This window comes from Hippoglossus hippoglossus, chromosome 9 (assembly GCF_009819705.1).
Source record: "Hippoglossus hippoglossus isolate fHipHip1 chromosome 9, fHipHip1.pri, whole genome shotgun sequence".
Lineage (NCBI taxonomy): Eukaryota > Metazoa > Chordata > Actinopteri > Pleuronectiformes > Pleuronectidae > Hippoglossus > Hippoglossus hippoglossus.
In genome coordinates this window covers 22,435,099-22,455,711 of record NC_047159.1, presented here as the reverse complement: position 1 = coordinate 22,455,711, position 20,613 = coordinate 22,435,099, and the positions used below count along the sequence as shown (strand labels likewise).

Below are 20,613 nucleotides of genomic sequence, written 5' to 3'. Positions count from 1 at the left end.
AAATATTTAGTTTCTGCGGCAGGTTTCAGTTCTTTTTAATTCAGGCTTTTCCTTTTCTTTTCTGATTTCTATTGAGATTCTTTATTAATTTATTTTTATCCAGACATGACTCAATTTAGTTTTTTACATCATACAGTCCTCTCTCCTCTTGTCTCTCGGCCGATTCTCTTTAATTCAGCAGGAGCGCAATGCATGATGGTATAAACTGATTGACCATCAGTTGTACACTACTTTTCACAATACATTGTGGGATACAAAGAGTCCACTGTATAGGGTATAACAAAACACACTAAACATTTGGACAACACTGCATAATTGCAAACTAAGTATATAGTGACTATATAGTGAATGATGAGTGATTTCAGACAAAACCGTTTTCACTTATTTTTCTTCCTTCTGAAAACCAAGAGTCTACATTACCCACAATGCAACTAGACCTCTGCCAGAGAGATTTGAGTGTGTTATGCTGACCATTAGCCTCATGTAGAGACAGTAAGCAGACGACAGAGGTCTCACTCCGTTCTATCTCTAAAGCCCTAGATGTTTTTCATTTGGAAACTTGCAGAAGCAGTTTATCAGACTTCTGCCACACAGCTCCTTCTGGGGGGTTTTATACATATTTACATTTTTCCTGTAAACAGACTTTGATGTATGAAATCAGTGGAGTCTCCCCTTTAGGTTACAGGGAATTTTAAGTTGAGTTTTGCTAAATTTTCACTTGATCTCTCTCGCAGTTTACAGAACAATTTCCCCTGAACAAACTTTCACACCAGAAAATAATTTGACCTGTAGGGTTACACTCTTGAAAGGGAACGGGACGCTTTGCTTAACTGCAGCCCCACTTTGTGCTTCAGGCTGATAAGTTGAGTGTGGTGGAACATTTACTCCCAACATCGAAAATTGATTTTTAACACTAAATGGCACAAATTGAAACGTATTGAAAAGTTCAAAAATCCTTCTTAAACATAAGGCATACTAGAAAATGGTTATTAATGTACATTTGCCAAAAACAACTCCCAAATCCTTTTTAACACAGTTTTTAGAGACTTTAGATTCACACATAGAAACATGGTGTATGAAATCGATATCTCACCTACTGTGAGTCACTTGGTTTGAAGTCAGGTATCTATTAATATTCTACTCTCCATATATCTGACTTCATTTAGCTACTACATCCTCTCATTCTGCTGCACTGAGAGAAACTGGTAAAAGACTGAGGATACACCATGTTACACATGTGTGACATGACACACATGAGGGGGAAGCGTGAGGAAATGGTTAACATCAGCTGAGATACAGTACTGTATGGGAGCTGGATGATAGGATAACAGGGAAAGAACTCACCTTGGAGCTGACGATGGTGCTGCGGACGCCGTTGTCACTGACCACAATGGTTACCTGTCGGTCTGAGAAATCTGGTCTGATGAACGGGGGCTGGATTTTGATGGGGGGCTTTTTTCTGGGGTCCAGCGTGTACCTGTGTATGGACAACACACTTTAACAAGATTCTTTCTCGTCGTGTCAGGCCACGTCGGCAGGGTTCAGTTTTCAGCATAGTCTGCCAGCATCGCCATTAGATATTAGGTGATAATCCACATCGGTAGAAGCCAGGATGAGAAGTTTGCATCTCAGTCACACGGACAAACCAGAACTCATTGTACTTCACATCAAAGTTTCCAGCACAGATCTAAAGGGGGACACCAGCATTGTCTGCTTGACTTAAGTATAACCATTGCTGCAAACTAAATTTAGTTTCTGTAAAAGTGCTTTGTAAATAATGTAACATCATCAATATCATACACTGTGTGTCAAGATGGACATGACTGCTCTCTGATAGTGAGGCCAAAGTGTCTTGATTGCCCCCCTGTAGGTCACAAACCCCACTTCCTGGTTAGTGGATAGGACATGAACCGAACTAAAAAGTCAAAATACATTGGGGCAAGATGGCAGCATTGGCATCCAGGGTATTTTGGGTGGCAGGAAACTTAGACGCGTCATCCATCCTTATATACAGTGTATGATCATTTCATTTTCATTTTCAACATTGTGAGATTACAAGAGTCATTCTCACAAATAAAAACACAAGACTGCACATTATATAACCTAATATATGAAACTATTTATGTGCTACTTAGTCATTTAAATCCATAAAGAAAACATGGTTATTCACATAGAAACAGCAACCTGTTATTTCACTACTGTCTTATTTCATATACTGAACTCTGTACTGCATTATCAACACATGATGGCCTTTAGAGTACACTGATTATACGCTATGAATTGTATATCTGCATCCTCCCCTCTGGTTTGTTCAAAACAAGTATTTCTTACAACTTCAGAAATCTGTATTTAAGTGGGTCCTCCAGGGTTCCTCCATAATTTAACGAGTTCTTTTAATGTTTAATGGTTAGCGTGGGAACTTGGGGAGTGAAGTAATCAACCTCCTACATTTTAAAAATCCATGTTACTAAATGAATGTGAGTGGTTTGGTGTCAGATTTTAAAGATCGTTCAGTATCAGTCATGTCATTAGTCCAGTAAATGTAACACCCTCCATCGGGGACAGGGAAACAACGTAAAGGCAGAAGCTGGTAACACAGCGTTTCCCCCCCACCTGCTGTTGTCTCTCTGCAGTCACACTGTTGATTTTGATAGGAGGGGACTTGTCCCAATAGGATATAAAACTGGTGTTCTGGCAGATAGCGATGCTGCATGTGTATGTGTGTGTGTAAAAAGCACATTGACTAGCTCTGCGCTGGGTTTCACATTAACTCTACACTCTGAATCAATTCTCTTAGCCATCTGCATTTCCCCAGGGTTCCTGCTTGCTTTCAGGCAGAACTGGATACAAACCTCCACAAGCACCTCAGAGTATGTGAATAGACTCATACACACACAGGATGGATCGACATTTCACTGCAGTTACATGATGCTGCACTAGAGCTATGCATGGATGTCACGGGCCCTGATAAGCATTGACTTGCAGAGACATGTGCAAAAACACACACACATTCAAACATACACAGTCTCTCAATGTATGTAGATAACAAAGCAGAAAGACAAAACCATTTATTCATCAATCATCACTGAAAAGCATCTTCTGTACACACACACACACACACACACACACACACACACACACACACACACACACACACACACACACACACACACACACACACAGCATAGTAGAGCAGCTCACCTCGGTGCCAGAGGACTACATAAGACATACTCCACATTGCCACAGCAACCCCTGGTGAAGGGATTCACTCCTCCACGAAACTTTCCAGTCACCTGAGGAGAGGAGTAAAACGTGCACACACACACACACATATTCAGACTCAGGGGTCCAGTGCTTGAATATAAAGCAGGTGACTCATAATAAGTGTGTGTGGGGATATTTGTGCTGTTCATTAGCATTTGTGTTATTCATTTTACTGCATCTGTGTTTACTGTCCTTAACAAGGCCCATTTATTTCTCCCACACAGGACAATTGAACTGCATTATTCCACAGCATGTGCAGCTGGAAACAGTGAAATGAGGTTTACACTGATTCTCAAGATTCTCCAGATATTTCGAAGGTGCCCTAAAGCAAGAAAATATGTCTTGAGGCAGCTCCAGGTGTAAAAGTTGGGATCTGTGTGAATGTGAAGAAGCTCTGTTCACATTCCTAGATTACAATCGGATAAATGTTACTTTGTGTGTGTTTGTGTGTGTGTGTGTCTCAGAACAAGCGTAGCAGCAGCTCCCGTGCCATTGTCGCCTCACCTGTTCATTGGTTGTTCGACCTCGAGCCACGAGCACCATATGGAAGCCTGTGAGCCCCATAACTGGAATGAAGAAAAGCCCCGCTATACACATCACCACCATACTGGACACAAAGGTCAAGGGCAGCAACAACAGTTCTGGTCTCAAGGACATGAATAGATGTGCTGTAAGAATAACCCATAGCATCTGGCATCAGCTTTATTGTTCTAACATTATTCTGAAAAATGAAGGGAAACATATTATGCTTATATTCAGGTCCATAATTTTAATTTGGGTTATTACTCGAAAAGGTTTACATGTTCTAATATTCAGAAAACGCATCACTTTCCTCATATTGTCAATTACTGCAGCTCCTCTGTCTGAAACACTTTGTTTTAGCTCCTGTCTCTTGAAGGACCCGCCTTCTGATGAAGTCTAGGCTGCTCTGATTGGCCAGCTGTCCCACTCTGTTGTGATTGGTCAACTGCTTCCACTGCGTGTAGGAGAAATCAGGCCCCTGGCTTTGTTCAGGGGCGGGCCAGACTAGCTGCTCGGCAGTATGCAAATGTGGGGCATTGTGATGTCACATGAATGCGAACTATAGAGGAAAATAAAACTGAAAAAGCATCATATGTCTCCTTTAAATACCAACCGAGCAGATTGTCCCTTTATGAAAAGAAGTGGGTGTTATCAGTGAAAGGATACGTGACGGTGGTGTGCAGCGTTCCCAGCCTCTCTCTGTGGTGAAGGACAAAGATGAGGCCGAAGGAAAAAACTCCAACCATGTGGATGGTCAGAGAGAGCAGGAAGAGGAAGAAGTAGCGGTAGTTCCTCCGTCCAATGCAGTTGTTCACCCAGGGACAGTGGTGGTCAAAGTCCTGAGGAGGGAGAGAGAGAGTTACACTTCTAGTATATACAACTGAACTTTTAGATTTGACCTACGCATAATCTCTTATACACTGGTAAAATCTCTCAACTGATGTCAACAAAGTGTTCTTGGTTGAATTGGTTTATATGATTATAAGAAATGGATAAAAGGTTCAATGAAATATTCTACCTACATCTCCATTAATAACTGCCTGCAGAATAAGAGCGACATCTTGATGGGTAATTCAGAACTTTAACAGAGTTTTGTGTTTTATTCTCCACCAGGGAAATTGTGTTTCCATGCATCTGTTTGTTAGTCAGCGAGATTTAGCCAAACCTACTTGATGGATAACCACTAAACTTGGTCAAAGGATGTGGTATGTGTCAAGGAGTACAAATTTTGAAGTGGATGCAGCATTTTATTTTTTCACTTTCTTTAACGTCGCGTCTTTCAATGTTTTTCCAGAGATGGATCTGGATGAGAAAAATCTGGCCTATTTAGGGGACTGATATTTATGAGTGTGTAAAATTTTAGTGCAGCTTGATTGAATTCTGTCTGTTGGTCCTTGGCGGAGGTATCCGCTCTACTGAGTTCCACTGTAGTTAGTTATGTGACCTACAATTTGACTTTGGTCTTTAAATTTGATTGTAAATGTTTAATACATTTTGACCTATGCATAATCTCCTATCACTGATAAGACACTAGTTACATTTCTTGATTGAAGTCGACAAATTGTTCTTGGCTGATTATGAGGAGAAAAGTTTCAATGAAATAATTGATCCATAATAAACCTGTGACTCCACAAAGTATTAATAATAATAATAATAACTTACATTTATATAGCGCCTTTCAAGGGACAAAGCAACCTGTATATTTCTACATCATAACATATGTGAAGTGTTAAGACCTAAAAGAGGATTTAAAAGCCAGTCCTAAAAATAGTATTTTACGATTAAAACTGAAAGTAATTATGATCTTTAATAATTAAAGATTTCTTGCCAAAAAAACATATTTGAAAAAATTTATAAATATATATACTGTATGTATATTCAGTGTTAGTCTCAGTTTTAATTCTTGGCAGGATAGAAAAGCCTCTAAGTAAATTCAAGTGGCAAAATAAAAATACATCCAACCTTCACTGTGCTAAAGGGACAACATCAGATTACTGATAAAAATGCTAAAACTGTATCAGTCTAACCTTATACATATTTAGATGTTGCTGCCTGCATAATCTCTGAATATACACCTTTCTCTGTTTGTACATTAAGTATTCACACACCTCCACACAGTTGTCACAGACGCTGCAGTGCGAGCACCGAGGCGGCCTGTAGAAGTGACAGGTGGCGCACCACTTCATCCGGACCTGGATGCCCTTGATCTCCACGTTCTTGTAGAGCGGTGCCCTGAAGTCATCATCCTTGTCCTCGTCCTCGTCGGCTGTGGAGAAGAGAATAGATTTACCCTCAGAGCGCGCACATTAACATTAGAGAACAGATGCATATGGTGGCGTGTGTCATAGTACACACACACACACACACACACACACACACACACACACACACACACACACACACACACACACACACACACACACACACACACACACACACACAGTAAAAATAAATGGTTTTGATTCAGCTTGACAGAGGCAGCTGGGGAGCTGTACTGTAAGCTGTGTGCAGAGGCAGCAAACACAGAGAGATTTGTATAGATATGAACTATTCATTCTGCTTTTAACATTAAGGCAGATTAACGAGAACACTGTGACTGGTGTGCACCATAAGCTGTTTGCTTTTCTTTCATAGATATTCACACGTCTATCTAATAATACCAGAAATCTCTTGTGAGGGGCCCAGGGAAGTGCAGTGTCAGATTTGGTGTGATTTGGACACATATCAATAATCTTAGAATAAACTGGCAGTCGTTGGGGCGCTGCCGTGTGCACACTCTCTGCAGTCTGTGGACCAAGTTGAACATGTCTTCTTCTACGTCCTCAGATAACCTACAGGGACAGGTGTTTTCACTTCCTGTGGAGTAACGATAACGATCAGATAACCTACAGGGACACCGCCACTCTGCCATTGAAAATCATACTGTGTACATTTAAGATACAAATTTATACCACCGGTATATTGCAGAAATCTGTCTGTAGTCGGCATGTGTATTTTTAAGGGTCCAAGGAAGAAGCGCAGTGGTGAATTTGGTGATGATACGTTCAATATGAATAAACTTTGAATAAGCAGGTGACCAGCGCTCTGTAGCAGAAGCGGCTGGGACTCATCAACGCAAGTGATCGTGTCAATCCCGACAACGGCGCTTTCACGACAACAGGTGTGTTCGCGACAACGGCAGCAACAGTTGATAGGGGGGTTAGGGGTGGAGCTTCACTGAACTTTGAATAAACAGATGAACAGCTCTTTGTGCAGCAGCGGTGGTGCAGCTTCATTGTTCTTCAGCAGGTTACTTGCAGTGGCTCGATAGATGCAAACAGCATTACAATGGGCCAAGCAAAGTGGCAGTTTAAAAACAGGCACTGCACTAGTTAAAATAATGAAGTGTTTTTCTTTAATGGGAATTGAACCTCTAACCCCGACAGAGTTCATGCCTTGCTTTATCGGCCCTAAACCTGTAAGTGATCCTCTCACATCCAAACTGCAGCTTGACTGTACAAGTGGTGTTTCTGTCGTCCTTGGTGCGTCTCTGCACTCAATCAAAGTGTTTACGTGAAGCTTTGCAGTCTGTGCCTCTGAGAGCTTTTTGGTTTGGGGCTGCTGTGGAAAAATAAAACATGTCTTCTGCTGATCAAAGGGCACATTCTCCGACCTGAGAAGAAAAATCATTTCACGGAGCCATAATAACTGCAGGGAGATCCAGGTAGCTGAGCACACAGAGAGAATTCAAGAGAGAGCGAGGAAAAAGAGAAGGCGAGAGAGAGAGAGAGAGAGAGAGAAAACAAAAGGTAGAGCGCAGAAATAAACAGTTCCACAGCGGGAGATTGCTCTGTCATTATGGCCCTCGAGCATCTTCAAATAGATTCTTAAGGTAAAGCGCCTGCCAAACCAGAAGAAACAAACAGCAGCTCGGCTTGCATCTCCTCTCACAACGTCTTTTCTACACACGCTCGTAGCTAGAAGTGTTGAGCCGACAAGGCACAGGCCTATTTATTTACACTATGACAAGTTCAGTTAAGTTACAGTCAGATTTTTTCCTGAAATACGTTCAACAAATTCACAATAAACGTACGTTTTTTTCACCCCTCGCCGTTGTTGATTTGCATAAACATCTTATTTTGTTCATGATGTCTATTTTTAGCACTGTGAGGCACTTTCACCTCATTTTAAATCAGGCCTATATGTGTGTAGTGTTGGAATCTTTATCGAAACATATCTCAGGCTTAATCCTGTTATTAGCATTCATGTTAAATGTCAGTAATCCTCAAATTAAAAGAATTTCAGCTGCTGCCACCTTCCCTGGTGTAATAACAGCTCCTGTGAAGGTCAGGTGTCATTTTAGTGAGATTATGGTTTATAATTAATTTAGTTTAGAGAAATAAGTCATTATTTTAAAAAAAAAGTACATGCATTCTTTAGCCAGAGAAGAATCCTGAGGACATCACATATCTGCAGGATTTTACTTCATTTATTTTCCACTACAGCATCAGCATGTACAAGTGTTGACATGTGTATCATTCTTCATGACAGGGTGAGCTGTGTGTAGACATGAGGGAGACGACCCGCACTGTGAGTGAGGATGCGATAGCGCTTTGCTTTGCTCATTGATACTTGGGCAGGTTGCTGTTTTGTTTTGTTTTTTCTTTTGCTAAAAATAGCTGCCTGCTAAAGCTGGAAAATGAGGTTGATGAGAGCAGTGAGACTGAAGAAAATCAGTAAGTAAAGCTGCCGGCTGTAAAACCGATGAAACACAGCAAACTGCTCTGTAGAGCGGAGCGGCAGAGTTGGGGGAGAATTCTCTGTGGTTCATCACTGCGAGCGACTACGTTACATTGCATGTAGTCACTTTAGCCTTTTGGTGGGACAAATTTATTTTGTCACCACTGCACCTGGCGTATAACGGAATTTTTGAAGATCTGTTGCACAAAAAATAGAAACACAGAGGAAAAACCCAATGGCAGAAGAGAAACCCAGGTAATCTGCCCAAGCACAGTGCAAGTGCACAGTTTGAGCACAAGCAGGGGATATTTTGATATCGAATTATCTTAGTGTTACCTATTGTTGAAATAAAAAAATATTGGAACGTGCAGAAATGAATAAATACAACATTTTCTAACATCATCTGAGATCAATATCAGGATGTTTGTGTCACACATCAACACCAAACAATTATATAAAACTTTAAAACATTGTCACCACACTGGGTTACAATTGTAGTGCTGGTCTACACTGACGGAAACAAACAAGCCACAGTCACACAGCACTTTTGATGTTTACTCCGCAAACGCCATAACACACTGTCTCCCTGGTGCCACAGTGCCTGACATTGTAGGCAAACTCCTGCCCTCAATCCAAGACTCCATCAAGAGAATAGTGCTGTATTTGAGTCTGAACTCACCAAAAAGGATTTCAATCTCCTTTTTAATGTTTCTAAGAACTCTGGAAAGGCTGTTTTTATATCTGGACCAATTCCCACAGTTGGATCGTGGAGTTGAACGTTTTAGCCGCATCTCTAGCCTGCACACCTGGCTCCAGTCCACATGCACAACACACAACATGGATCTTATTGATCATATTCACCTGTTCTGGGATCGGGCTTCATTCTTTAAAGGTGAACATAAATGAAAGTTAACAGTAGTTTATGTTAACGTTAGCAGTCTACATGTTTTCTACCGCCTATGATCTTTTCCAGCATAAACACTGACCTTGTCAGGACCAAAGTCTGGTCCAACTGAGGCAAAGCCTAATTTCTGAGAGCCTGGTTAGTGGTAATTTGTGAGTGGTGGTTAGGTGAATGTTTAACATGAATCTCTCATGGTTAAAGTTTTGGTTAGGCTGTCCACAATAATTGGAAGTCAATGCAAAGTCTAATAATAATAGCTGCGCAAACCTGTGTGTGTGTGTTTTGGTGGAACTGGTTTCTTCCCAGTATTGAATCTTTTAGTAATATGGAAGACTGGACAATACTTCACTCTTGTGTAACAGGGAAACCTTTCTTACCGAAAATGTCACTGAATTTTCTTATACTCTAACTTGAAGCTGTGTAGCTCTATTAGCCAGTCATCTGTCTCATCTGCCTGTCAAGGTTCATTTTGCAGTTTCCCCAAAGCACAAAATAGCCACAAGTCAGTAAACTGAATGGATACAAATCTTAGCACACACAAAACCATTCATTTTCACTTTTTTAATGAATGATCCTCTGAGAAAATGTCATTTAATGGCCATGTCAGTTCTTCATTTTTAATCATAACTTCACTGGCAGCTCTGTTGCCTCTGAGATACAACATGAAGAGCTTGGAAAACAGCTCATCCTCAGTAGTCTATAAGAGGCGGCAGGGCAGCGGCAGCAGAAGGCCACCGTCACCTTAAGGGAGGCTGATAACCTGAGCGTTTCCACAACCTAATGATTGTTACCCCTTTATGAGCAGAGAAAGCTCTTCCTAAAGACAGGTGCTTATCATTTACAAGCACATTACACACATCCCTGGGGATGAGTTCAATCATCATTACTTAACCCAGGCAGCGCTGAAGATGAGGAGTCTGCACTGGGAGCACACAGTCAACGCCGCTTGCCTAACGGCTGAGAGACATTCAATACACCTCACAATAAGAAGGTTGTATAACATCACCTCCACCATTGTCCTGCATGTGGAGCACGTGGACTATACAGGCTGTTACAGGGAGATAATGGGGGAGTGGAACACTGGGGAGGGGGGGGTGCTCTGATAAATGTGATGCCATTAAAGCTGTGTTCTCTACATGAGGATTCAACAGGGAGGGCATTTGTAGATGGTGTTTAAATATTACAATAGGTATTTTTAGTCTAAAGTGACTAAAACCATCTCTGAGAAAATTGTATTCATCATATACTTTGACTTTTTAGTTTGGTCCATCTCCCAGCCATTAACATGGAGGAGGCTATATTGCAGCCAGCCACCAGGTGTAGTCGCAACACTTTGGCTTCAATTTGGGGAGCCAATATGTCGTCCAGCTTTATATACAGCCCATGTTTGACACAATAGACTCTATATAAAGCGGTGTTTGTATCCAGGGTATTTTAGCTTTATTTATGGATAGTGGGAGAAAGTGGAGATGCGCCGTCCATCTTTGTACACAGTCTATGGTTGACACATGTCTAGACAGTGAAAACCATTTTCACACACATGCATATACAAACCTCTGGGGTAAACACCAGGGTCCATGAAGGTCGCCATACTGAAGTTGGCCAAAACGAAGAGGAAGACCACGCCATTGTAGAGAGGCACAGCGGAAGAGATCACCTTAGTCAACCAGGGGCAACTAGAGACACAAAGGAGGAGACAGGTTTAGGATTTGATTATTTTCGTCGCCATGAATCACATACATTTACATTGACATACATTTACATCACATCTGGATCATAGGTGCGTTTCTGCTGCAACAATATTAATAGTTACCACATCATTCCCTGATCATGACATATGTATGCACCCGTTTGTTAGAATGTGTGCTCTGTTCGTTTGACACTTGTGAATTTTGGTTCTTCAAGGGGATATGAATATTCATAATGCAAAACAAGATAACACTATGTTAATTACAGCAGGGTTGACCCTGGATGCCACAACTGGTGACCTAACGAAAAGAAACAAGATTCCCTATCTCACCCCCTTCATTGAATCAGCTACAAAACATAATGGGTTCTTCTTTGGCCCATACACCCCCCTTCCACCACGTTTCAAGAAAATCCTGCTATCAGCAGTGTAACCATACCAAACCCACTATAGCCTATCTGTCCATGTAGCCTGAGCTGAAGCGATGCTGATGCAATAGAAGATTTAGTTCACTGTTAAACTGTATTTTGCATCAACTGGTTTATTGGACAACTGCACCACATGATAGTGTAACACAAGTGAATGAGACTTTGGCAGTTTTGATAAAGAACAGTAGTAAATTCAAGATCCCCAGAGTCTGTTGAATTTATTCTCTGTGGACCACACATGGCAATTCATCATAATGTTGTAAAGATATTTCAGTCTGAACCAACCAGGCCTCTAGCATGGCTATTAATAAAGCTTACCAAACCCAGATGAGCTTTCAGGTCGGGTCAGTCTTCATTGTATAAACACCTCCTAACTCTGCATCTCACCCCAACCCTTAGCACTCTGCTCTGCAGGTAACTGAGGCCGACCACCTCAATTCAGATTAGTCAGTGGGAAACATTTTGTGTCCAGACTGACCTTCTCCACTGCCTGCAAGTCATAACTCAGTCAGTCAGCTCTGTGAAATATTCAACTGTGGGGACACCTGAAACACACCCACACGCCCTGCTCAGTCACCTGGACTCAAATGTCAAGACACCGTGTGCTTCCGAGGGCGCCATCATTCAAGTCAACTGTTTGTGAGGCCTCCCTGGAGATGAGACGCCATCAGAATGAGGATAACGGCGAAAGGTGGACATACTCCGAGAGAATTTATCAATTAAGAGCCATCTCACAGGAGAGAGGAGAAGGTGTTTGACTGACATGACTATCACGGCCACCCATTCTCGCATAATAAAAAAAAAACACACACACACTTTCACATTCAAGTACACTTCTCAAAAAATCGATTTCCTGGTACCCATGCCCCCAGATCATCTTCAGTCCACATCTCTTCTTCTGCGTCACCAGTCCCTCTTTTGCTTTGTTGAATTATTCAGAGCTGTGGCTGCACAGAGCCACTAACAGAGAATAGAGGGGCGCTAACGGAGATGAGATGGCCTCTCGCACAACCAGTCTGGACTCGTCCTCAGCTCCGTGAGGGCAAGACATTCTTCCAAGATTGGAAATAACATTGGGGCATATTATAATTGTATTTAACTTTATTAACCTCAAATGTAGCTCAAACTGTAATATTCTTCAATTATGTATATTGAGCATATTACAAACTCCATTATATTATTATGAAGGCATTTTGTTAGTTGATAGAATCTAGAGCCGATAATAACCTTTTGTTTTGTAAAGACAGTTTAAAAGCAACACTGAGACTGAGGAATTGTTACATACAGTCGATTCACCAATTTGGTCCAAAGTGGAATATTTGAACAACTATTGTCCAAATAATTAAACTTCTTGAGTGAAGAGTGAAATGTCTCAATGTCTATTTAAACATTCGCCTCGCATATCTCTGCCTGTACTTGGTATAACCATATACGTCACACAACCATATATTTCACACTAGTTTGGTTATTTAGGTTTTGGTGCTGCTGATTCTGTGAACAGAGTATTAGTGGCGTATTTATGGCACATATTAACTTTTGCAAGGTAACAACGCTAGTACGTTTCAGTGGAACTGCTGTTTACTCAGCAGTCTGCAGTGAGTAGCACCCTGCTGTGTCATCACAGCTTTGGCAACAAGTCGACTAGGTACAAACGCTGCAAATTTGATAAAAGAAAAGAAACAGCATGCACCTCCATGGTCTTACAAATTCTCAATTTACTCCCCCGTCAAAGGATCATGTATTTTAGCTCACAATGTGGAAGATAAGGAAAGAATTTGAGTGCAGCTGACAGAGAGGCTGGGAGTAGACAGCGTAGGAGGAAGATGTGACTGAGAGAAGCCTGATTAAGGCCATAGACGCTGGTTACCACAGACCGCTTATCAACGCTGTGTACAAGCCACTTTTACTGCTTGTGTAACCATGAGACTTTGACGAGGATAGAAAAGCCTCCAGTTCGTCAAATAGTTTGGACCAAATTTATAAAGCTGACGGGGCGTTTGCTGCCAAAAGGGCAGTAATGTAATGAGATTGGTTTTATCTAAGTTTAAGTCCAGAGGCCGGCCAAAGTGGAAGAAAGATGTTTGATTCTCCACGGTAAATAACATGCCTGCAAACAGGGGGTGGTAAGTTGATAACGTACATGCTGATGAATAAAATAAGTGAAAATCCCAAAGCATCTCCTGTCTTAGATGAGGATGAAAGAGGGACAGTCTACAGCTTGCTCCTCAGAGCGACAGAGCAGCACAGCATCTGCTTACTAACCTTGATCAGATCGATATGAGGCAGACTGCAAGCAAAGGGGACACTTTCTACAAAGCTAAAGCTTTCTCTTTGACTTCATACATTTGTGTTGTTAATGTGGGAATGAGTCTAGAGTCTATTTCCACAGCTTTCAATATGACACATGTTTTGGTGGATGGTGATCGGTTGTGCTCATGATCTAATACAAGGTTCACAATTCATGTTCACAAAAATTAGAGAATATCAACCAAGCGGCAACCTGCCGTAAAACCAGAAGTAACCATATTTGGAGGAGTAAGGGTTGAGCCTGACGGAGAGACGAGGACACTGCATGTCCTGCAACCTTCACCCATTGGACGGTACTAGCTGTCAATCACATGGTGTTCATGTCCCAATGTATACAGTGCTTTATGGTCTATTCTGCTCTAAATGGAACCATAATTTACAAAATGAACATCATGATGTCCAGCGTCAGCTCAGGGACTGAGGGATAGAATCTTAGTGTTGGGTATCTGTCCCTGAGTATTAGGATTAAGGAAACCCCCCCTGCTTCCTGGTGATGATAACCCAATTGTCTGAGCTGATTGCAGGCCCCCTTTAAAAAACACAGGCACACTCTGATCCCACTGCTGTGGATAAGGTATGGAGGGAAGAAAAAAAATCACTGCGCTCTTTGTAAAGTAATCAGCTGTTTGATGAAGAACTTAAGCTTTTTAAAAGGTGGCAGGATTGATCTGCTGGCACGGTTACAGCTCTAAATAGGCCTGTGATAAACCATCACATGTACCATTAAAAGCCATCTACATGGCCACTACACACTGCACATCCCCAACAATTTGAATGCTCAAATCTTCTGGTTCATTATTTGCCTGCTTTAGGATCAGAGCAGAAAAAGCCAGCCTCTCTTTGAAGTTGCTTTTATCTGTTCTTTTCCTAGCTCTGGGGATTGGTGGGGATCAAAGAGAACGGAGTCAATCCAGAGAGCAGACTCTGATGGGTAACGCTTTCCTTCGTCCAACATGAAGTATATTATTTAATTAATAAGTATTCTGCAAAAATCCTCTATGGTTTTCTTGGTATTCACAGTGTTTAATGTTAAAGAAGTTGTCTATAGGAACAATATATCGCCTATTATCAGGATCAGAAATTACACATGATCCGACCAGCAATGCTGGTGAGCATGAGTGACACCTGCAACATGAGATGATGCTGTCAGTCCACTGGGAGCACTAACAGTAACGTAGTCGGCACACGGGAAGAACGCCATCCCATTAATTAGTTCATTAAGGCTGTACTCAGTGGGACACACATGGAAGGCCTGCTCCCCTGCTGAGATCCAGCGATCCACAATATGTTGTAAGACTGGTGTCGTTTTAACCTCGCAGGCAAAGGAATTTTCATCCTGATTAGAAAACGGGAATCGTCTTCTACAAGGGAATGAGAGTGAGGGCTCAGTTAGAGGATTTCAGCAAACTTATTGTACTCTTTGTAGGATTCATGAACAGTATCACAAACTCCCTATGCTCCCCCGGGACCTGCCGATCTCTAACACCAACACATCCCAGAGGCTCTGCATTCACACACGACATTTAGTATTCCGCACACAAACACACACAGCAGCAGGCCCGTTGTCAGTGGAGACAGCAGTGGTGTTTGCTGGAGGCGTGGAGCGCTGCAGTTCCAGGCAGGTCAGGCGAGAAGCAGAGCCGCACAGATTGATTGAGTATCATGAAATTCACTCCGTCCGGCCCTTAAGTTATCTCTCAGGGACGGCAGGCTGCACAGCTATGGGGATTTTTTTTAGGTTGAGTTGTAAAGTCACATTGAAAGTATGTATGTGATTTAAATCTTCAGCCTTCAGTCTAGAAAATATCAGAAAGTAGGCAATTGATCACAAGTTCCCAGAGCCCAAAGTGACATGGCTTGTTTTGTCTGAACCATTAGCTCAGATATCTAAAAGGGAAAAGCACCTAATTCCGATGATTTATTAAGTTGGAACCACAAAATGTTTGGAAATGTTGCCTGAAAATGATGATCGAAATAGCTGCCAATGTAATAGTACAGTATATATTGTTGGAATCAATATTTAAGTATGTTTCATAAACTCTCCAAAAACTTAATTTGTTAAATAACTCGTCAAATATGTAGAGGAGTAAAAAAAAAGAACATTTCAATCTAAGATGTAGTGGAATAGAACACACACACACACACACACACACACACACACACACACACACACACACACACACACACACACACACACACACACACACACACACACACACACACACACACACACACACAGTAGGGAAGCACTACAATCCCATTACAAGTGTAAGATGCTTACATGCCCATGACTGGCTTACAAACTAGTTGTGTCACAAAATCTTGCCTGTGCGTACATGTCTTAAACTCAAATTTAAGAGTTATATTATTTTTAGAGTATAGTAAACAAGCAATAATACTTCCTGACACCAAAATGTGTAGGTATACACTGATTTTTTTTTATTTTATTTTTTTAAAAGGTGGCTAAACCTGCTAATAAGGTGATTGACTCCTCTCCCAAGGAGCTTGCCTTTTTTTTTTTTTCTCAGTGCGTCATGTTTGACATCACAAACAAACCGAAATTTCACCTCGCTGTCTTGCCAAGTTCACCCAGGTGCCATGTTTCCATCACTGCCGATCGGAGCTGGAGTCGATACAAACCCGTGTCTAGTACGGGAGTGAATGCTGATTGTATCCATTCCCATTTTAGACAAAGCCAGTGGAAAAGAGGCTTAAGTAAAACATATTGATTAGAGGGGTTTTTAAGTTTTTTAATTGTTTATTAGAAGTAGATTAAGTCCTGAAGGAATGGTCGATTTTACTCTAGACAACAGAGCAGGACTGTGCAGCTGCACATTAGCCTATGTACCAGCTGTAGTTCATCTCAGAGCACAGTGTAGTTTGCATTTTCATAATACATAAGAGGCCAATTTGATAATAAATGAAATGCTTTGCCCCCACATGTCACCCTTATTATATATTCATAACCCCCTTTTTCTAATCTGTCGAGGAAAGCAGAAAAGCTGTTCCGCGAAGAAACCATTTTTATTCCCTCAGCCACAAATGCAGTTTCACCAGCTTACCACAGTAAATTACATCACACTATAAATAAGCACCATGAGCAGTGATACTATTACAAACACTGCCTGCCTCTGAGGCTCATGTTTAAAAGACAGTTTCAATTCAAATCTATATTTACAGCTGAAATGCACCTTATCTGCCTGTGAGATGAAGAAATTCAATAAACATCTCAAATTGGATTTCATAAATGCACAATGCACACTCATCCACATGAAAGTCACAGTTTGAAGATTCAAGGTGGTTACACTGACGTCCATTATCAGGAGAAAATAATCTTATTCAGGTTAGCAAGATTTCTGTCAACCTCCCTTCAGAGTTTATACGCGTTTTGCAGGAGATGATATCACATTTTGGATCTCACTGTGTGATCAAACAAATACTTCCATATGGGAGAGGAATGAGGTCATGCATGCGCTTGCAAGTGGGAGTGTGTCAAGAGGAGAGTAGGTTAGCATCACCTTTCTCTCACCACCCTTCTTCTCTTCATCCTCCTACTCACAGTCTGTGTAGTTTAGCATTTAGCGTAATAAACACATGCTTTGTTAATCACTCCCTTTATCCCCCGCACTACAAAACGTGTCCTCACAGCCTCGAAACAAATCAACACTGTGTGCTCCTATAATCAGAACAAACAAATGTTGACCACTTTTCTTGATGAAAAGCAGTTTGCATTTGCATGTGTCACTAAATCGGAAGAACACACAACCATGTGCATGAAGTCACAACCACAGTGTGTTTTGCACGTGCTGGTGTGTAGTCCAATCTCCCCAAGGGGTGATGACACATGTGCTGTCTGTCTGTCAGGCTCCCCGCGGGAAACTGGAAACTGGTACAGTGCCATAGGTCAGATGGAATAAGTGAGGCTTACAGGGCCAAAGACGCAGGCTTAAAACGAGTGTCTGTGGGTATTTAGAACCACAGTAGCAAGGACAGTCACCTCTGTCGACGAGACTTTAGTGTGTGTGCACATACTAAGCTCTGCCAGTTTGAAATATGCATCTCTATAGAACCCAATCTGGATATTGGCTTTTGTGGGGGGGATGAGTGGGTGGATTTAGCTAACATGGATGTGCCTGCATTTAACAACCACTGGGAGTGCTCACTTCAGTTGCCTTGCTGGTATGTAGCAGCATGGCAATGCCACGAGAAGGTGGCTCGACCTGTGTCACATTCCTAGTCACTCTTATTCTAAGCCCTGAGCACTGCGGCCTGCATGTGGGGCCACTGTCAAGAAGTTCAAGATGTATGACTCGATGAGGCGGCGAGCCGAGTCGGTTTCTGTCTGGTGCTAAACACAAGGGTTGTACAGTTAATACAAATATAAAAAGACCCCTGTGACACTGACATGAAAAATGTGATGCCACTTTCTTTTTACTTTTTAAGATTATTTGTTAATGTTAATATTGAAAGAGTCCACCTGTAACAGTTGCAGTAAATGCCTGCTAACACAGAAAGTGACACAATGAAATGTGTCTTCACGAATTCTGGGAGTTTAGCAATTTCGCTGATTAGCTTTGCCAATCATCACTATAGTGGGCATATAGTGACGTAGGCTAGTAGGCAAATAAGTTCACACAAATTGGTAAAGAAAAAAAAAACATGCCGCAATTTATACTACGCCAGAGAAAATTAGGCAATGTTAAAGTGGATGATACCACACAGCTAATAAGCTGATAGCTTCCTAATCAAACCCTTTTTTTTGGACTCTCTGCTCCTTGTTTGCTAGTTTATTGGTCGACTGAGCGAGTCGCCCACGTTTAAATCAAAATGACAGAAAATGTTGCTATTTGAAATGCTATGGGCTTTTCTGTTATCTTTAGGTAAGTCACAAAAATACGAATTAATAAAATATAATTTTAGGGGTTATATAAGGGTCCCACCTTATAAAAGATATTTCAAAATCAAGCGTGACTCTGAATTAGTTACCAACCAGCAGTGAACAAACCCCATGACATTTGGGCAAATCCATACACTGATAAAGAGGGTGACAATCCAGGGGGAAAGCTAGTAAGATGCCTTGAGTAGTGATTATTTTTGATGAAGTAATGTTCCCAAGGACAAGATGAACTCTATCCCGAGTTAAATTCTTGACAATTTTACATTACTGCAAGTAAAAAAACTCCAGTTTCCAGTTTTATGTTCCTTCTCCTCATTCAACACACTTGTGTTGTTCAGTGCACTTTTGTAAATGTAGACTTAATCTCAGCCAAAGCGGAGGGTGATGATGCCAAATCCCATTCACTAGCATTAGGCTGGTCCAGACTCAGCAGTTCTAGGAAGAGGAGGGGAGGAGGAAATGAGAGGAGCTGATCTGAAACCTGAGGAGGTACTCCAGAAATACAGCAGATGGTAGACAAACACACACACACCACACACACAACCACCAAGGCAGAATTTAAAAGTCAGATAGACATAAAACCCTGACCAGAGTCTTAGAAAGCAAGATATTTGGCTGTCCTTAATGTCCACGCTGTAATACTGCCGCACCATGTACACCCCCCCCCCCCAACTCTATTATGTATCTGTATCTTTATCTGCAAGCGCCATCTGCAACCCGCTCCGTCCACACCAGTGAGGTCAGTCCAATTCTCTTCTCACTTCCTGCAGGAAGCCAAGTTGGAATGGGCAAGCGCGCACACACACAAACATAAACACACACACACACACGCTGGTTCTCCAGAAAACATAGCAGTCCTCTCAGTGTACAGCACACACCATGTGGAGATGTTGGAGAGTTTAATCAGGGATACAGTTATATATATATATATACTTTAAACACACACATACACGGGCACAAGCCTGTCCTACTGGGAAAAACAACCCTATAGGTCGTCTGTGCTGGCAGCGTTTTAGAACCCGTAGTTACATTTTACAGTTAAGTGACCTCTAGTGGCCACAGTAATTATGATTTAAGCAAAGGCGAAAGTAAAAGGATGTTGTATAAAAAGCAACAGAATGTGTGTTGTCGACCAAACACAGGACTTTCACATGAGAGATCACTGTTTTTCTTTATACAACCAATGAGTGTGTGTTGAACTGTGGATGAATAGCCTCGTGATACAGGTTTGAGAGCTGATGATAACTGATCTCACACGCGCACACGCACACACACACACACACACACACACACACACACACACACACACACACTCCTGTTGCATCTCTGCAGGCAGCATTAGCAGTCACTGGCAGATCAGCTACTTGCCTGCCTCCTGGTCCTGTTGATGCTTTCTGTACAACACACACCCACCTTACATTTATCAGAATGGGTAAACATCTCATAACCAAGACACACACTTCACAAAATCTGAAGCACAATGATATACCAACCTCAGATACTTCAGTGTCTAATGATAATAGATTTTTGCATCGAGAAAATAGTATTGAGAGCATAACAGCTTTCACAAAGACTGCAGAGTCGTGTTATTTGCGCTGAAACAGCTGGTGTCAAGACACAGCAAATTCTGGTTGTATTTTAAATCCACTTCTTGTTGCTGGATGCTTGTCTGCCCCTGCAGAGCCCATCAGCCTAATGAACTGTTCATCAGTTTAAAGTGCGCGCGCGCACACACACACACACACACACACACACACACACACACACACACACACACACACACACACACACACACACACACACACACACACACACACACACACACACACACACACACACACACACACACACACACACACTCCTGGCTGGTACAGATTGTGGCAAA

General features: G+C 41.8%; 1 protein-coding gene across 2 annotated transcripts in view; it reads right to left on the bottom strand.

The window, feature by feature from the left end:
- Positions 1-20,613, bottom strand: part of zdhhc8b (zinc finger DHHC-type palmitoyltransferase 8b) — a 70,820-nt gene that overhangs the window by 7,485 nt on the left and 42,722 nt on the right. For both annotated transcript variants that reach the window (XR_004614984.1, XM_034595950.1), the window contains exons 2-7: positions 10,964-11,085; positions 5,895-6,052; positions 4,453-4,625; positions 3,769-3,871; positions 3,202-3,293; positions 1,345-1,477 (exon numbers count right to left, since the gene is read on the bottom strand). Coding sequence is in view for 1 of the 2 variants with exons in the window: in XM_034595950.1 (XP_034451841.1) it covers positions 1,345-1,477; positions 3,202-3,293; positions 3,769-3,871; positions 4,453-4,625; positions 5,895-6,052; positions 10,964-11,085 (781 nt within the window). In the remaining variant the exon portion in view is untranslated. The remainder of the gene's footprint in view (positions 1-1,344; positions 1,478-3,201; positions 3,294-3,768; positions 3,872-4,452; positions 4,626-5,894; positions 6,053-10,963; positions 11,086-20,613) is intronic.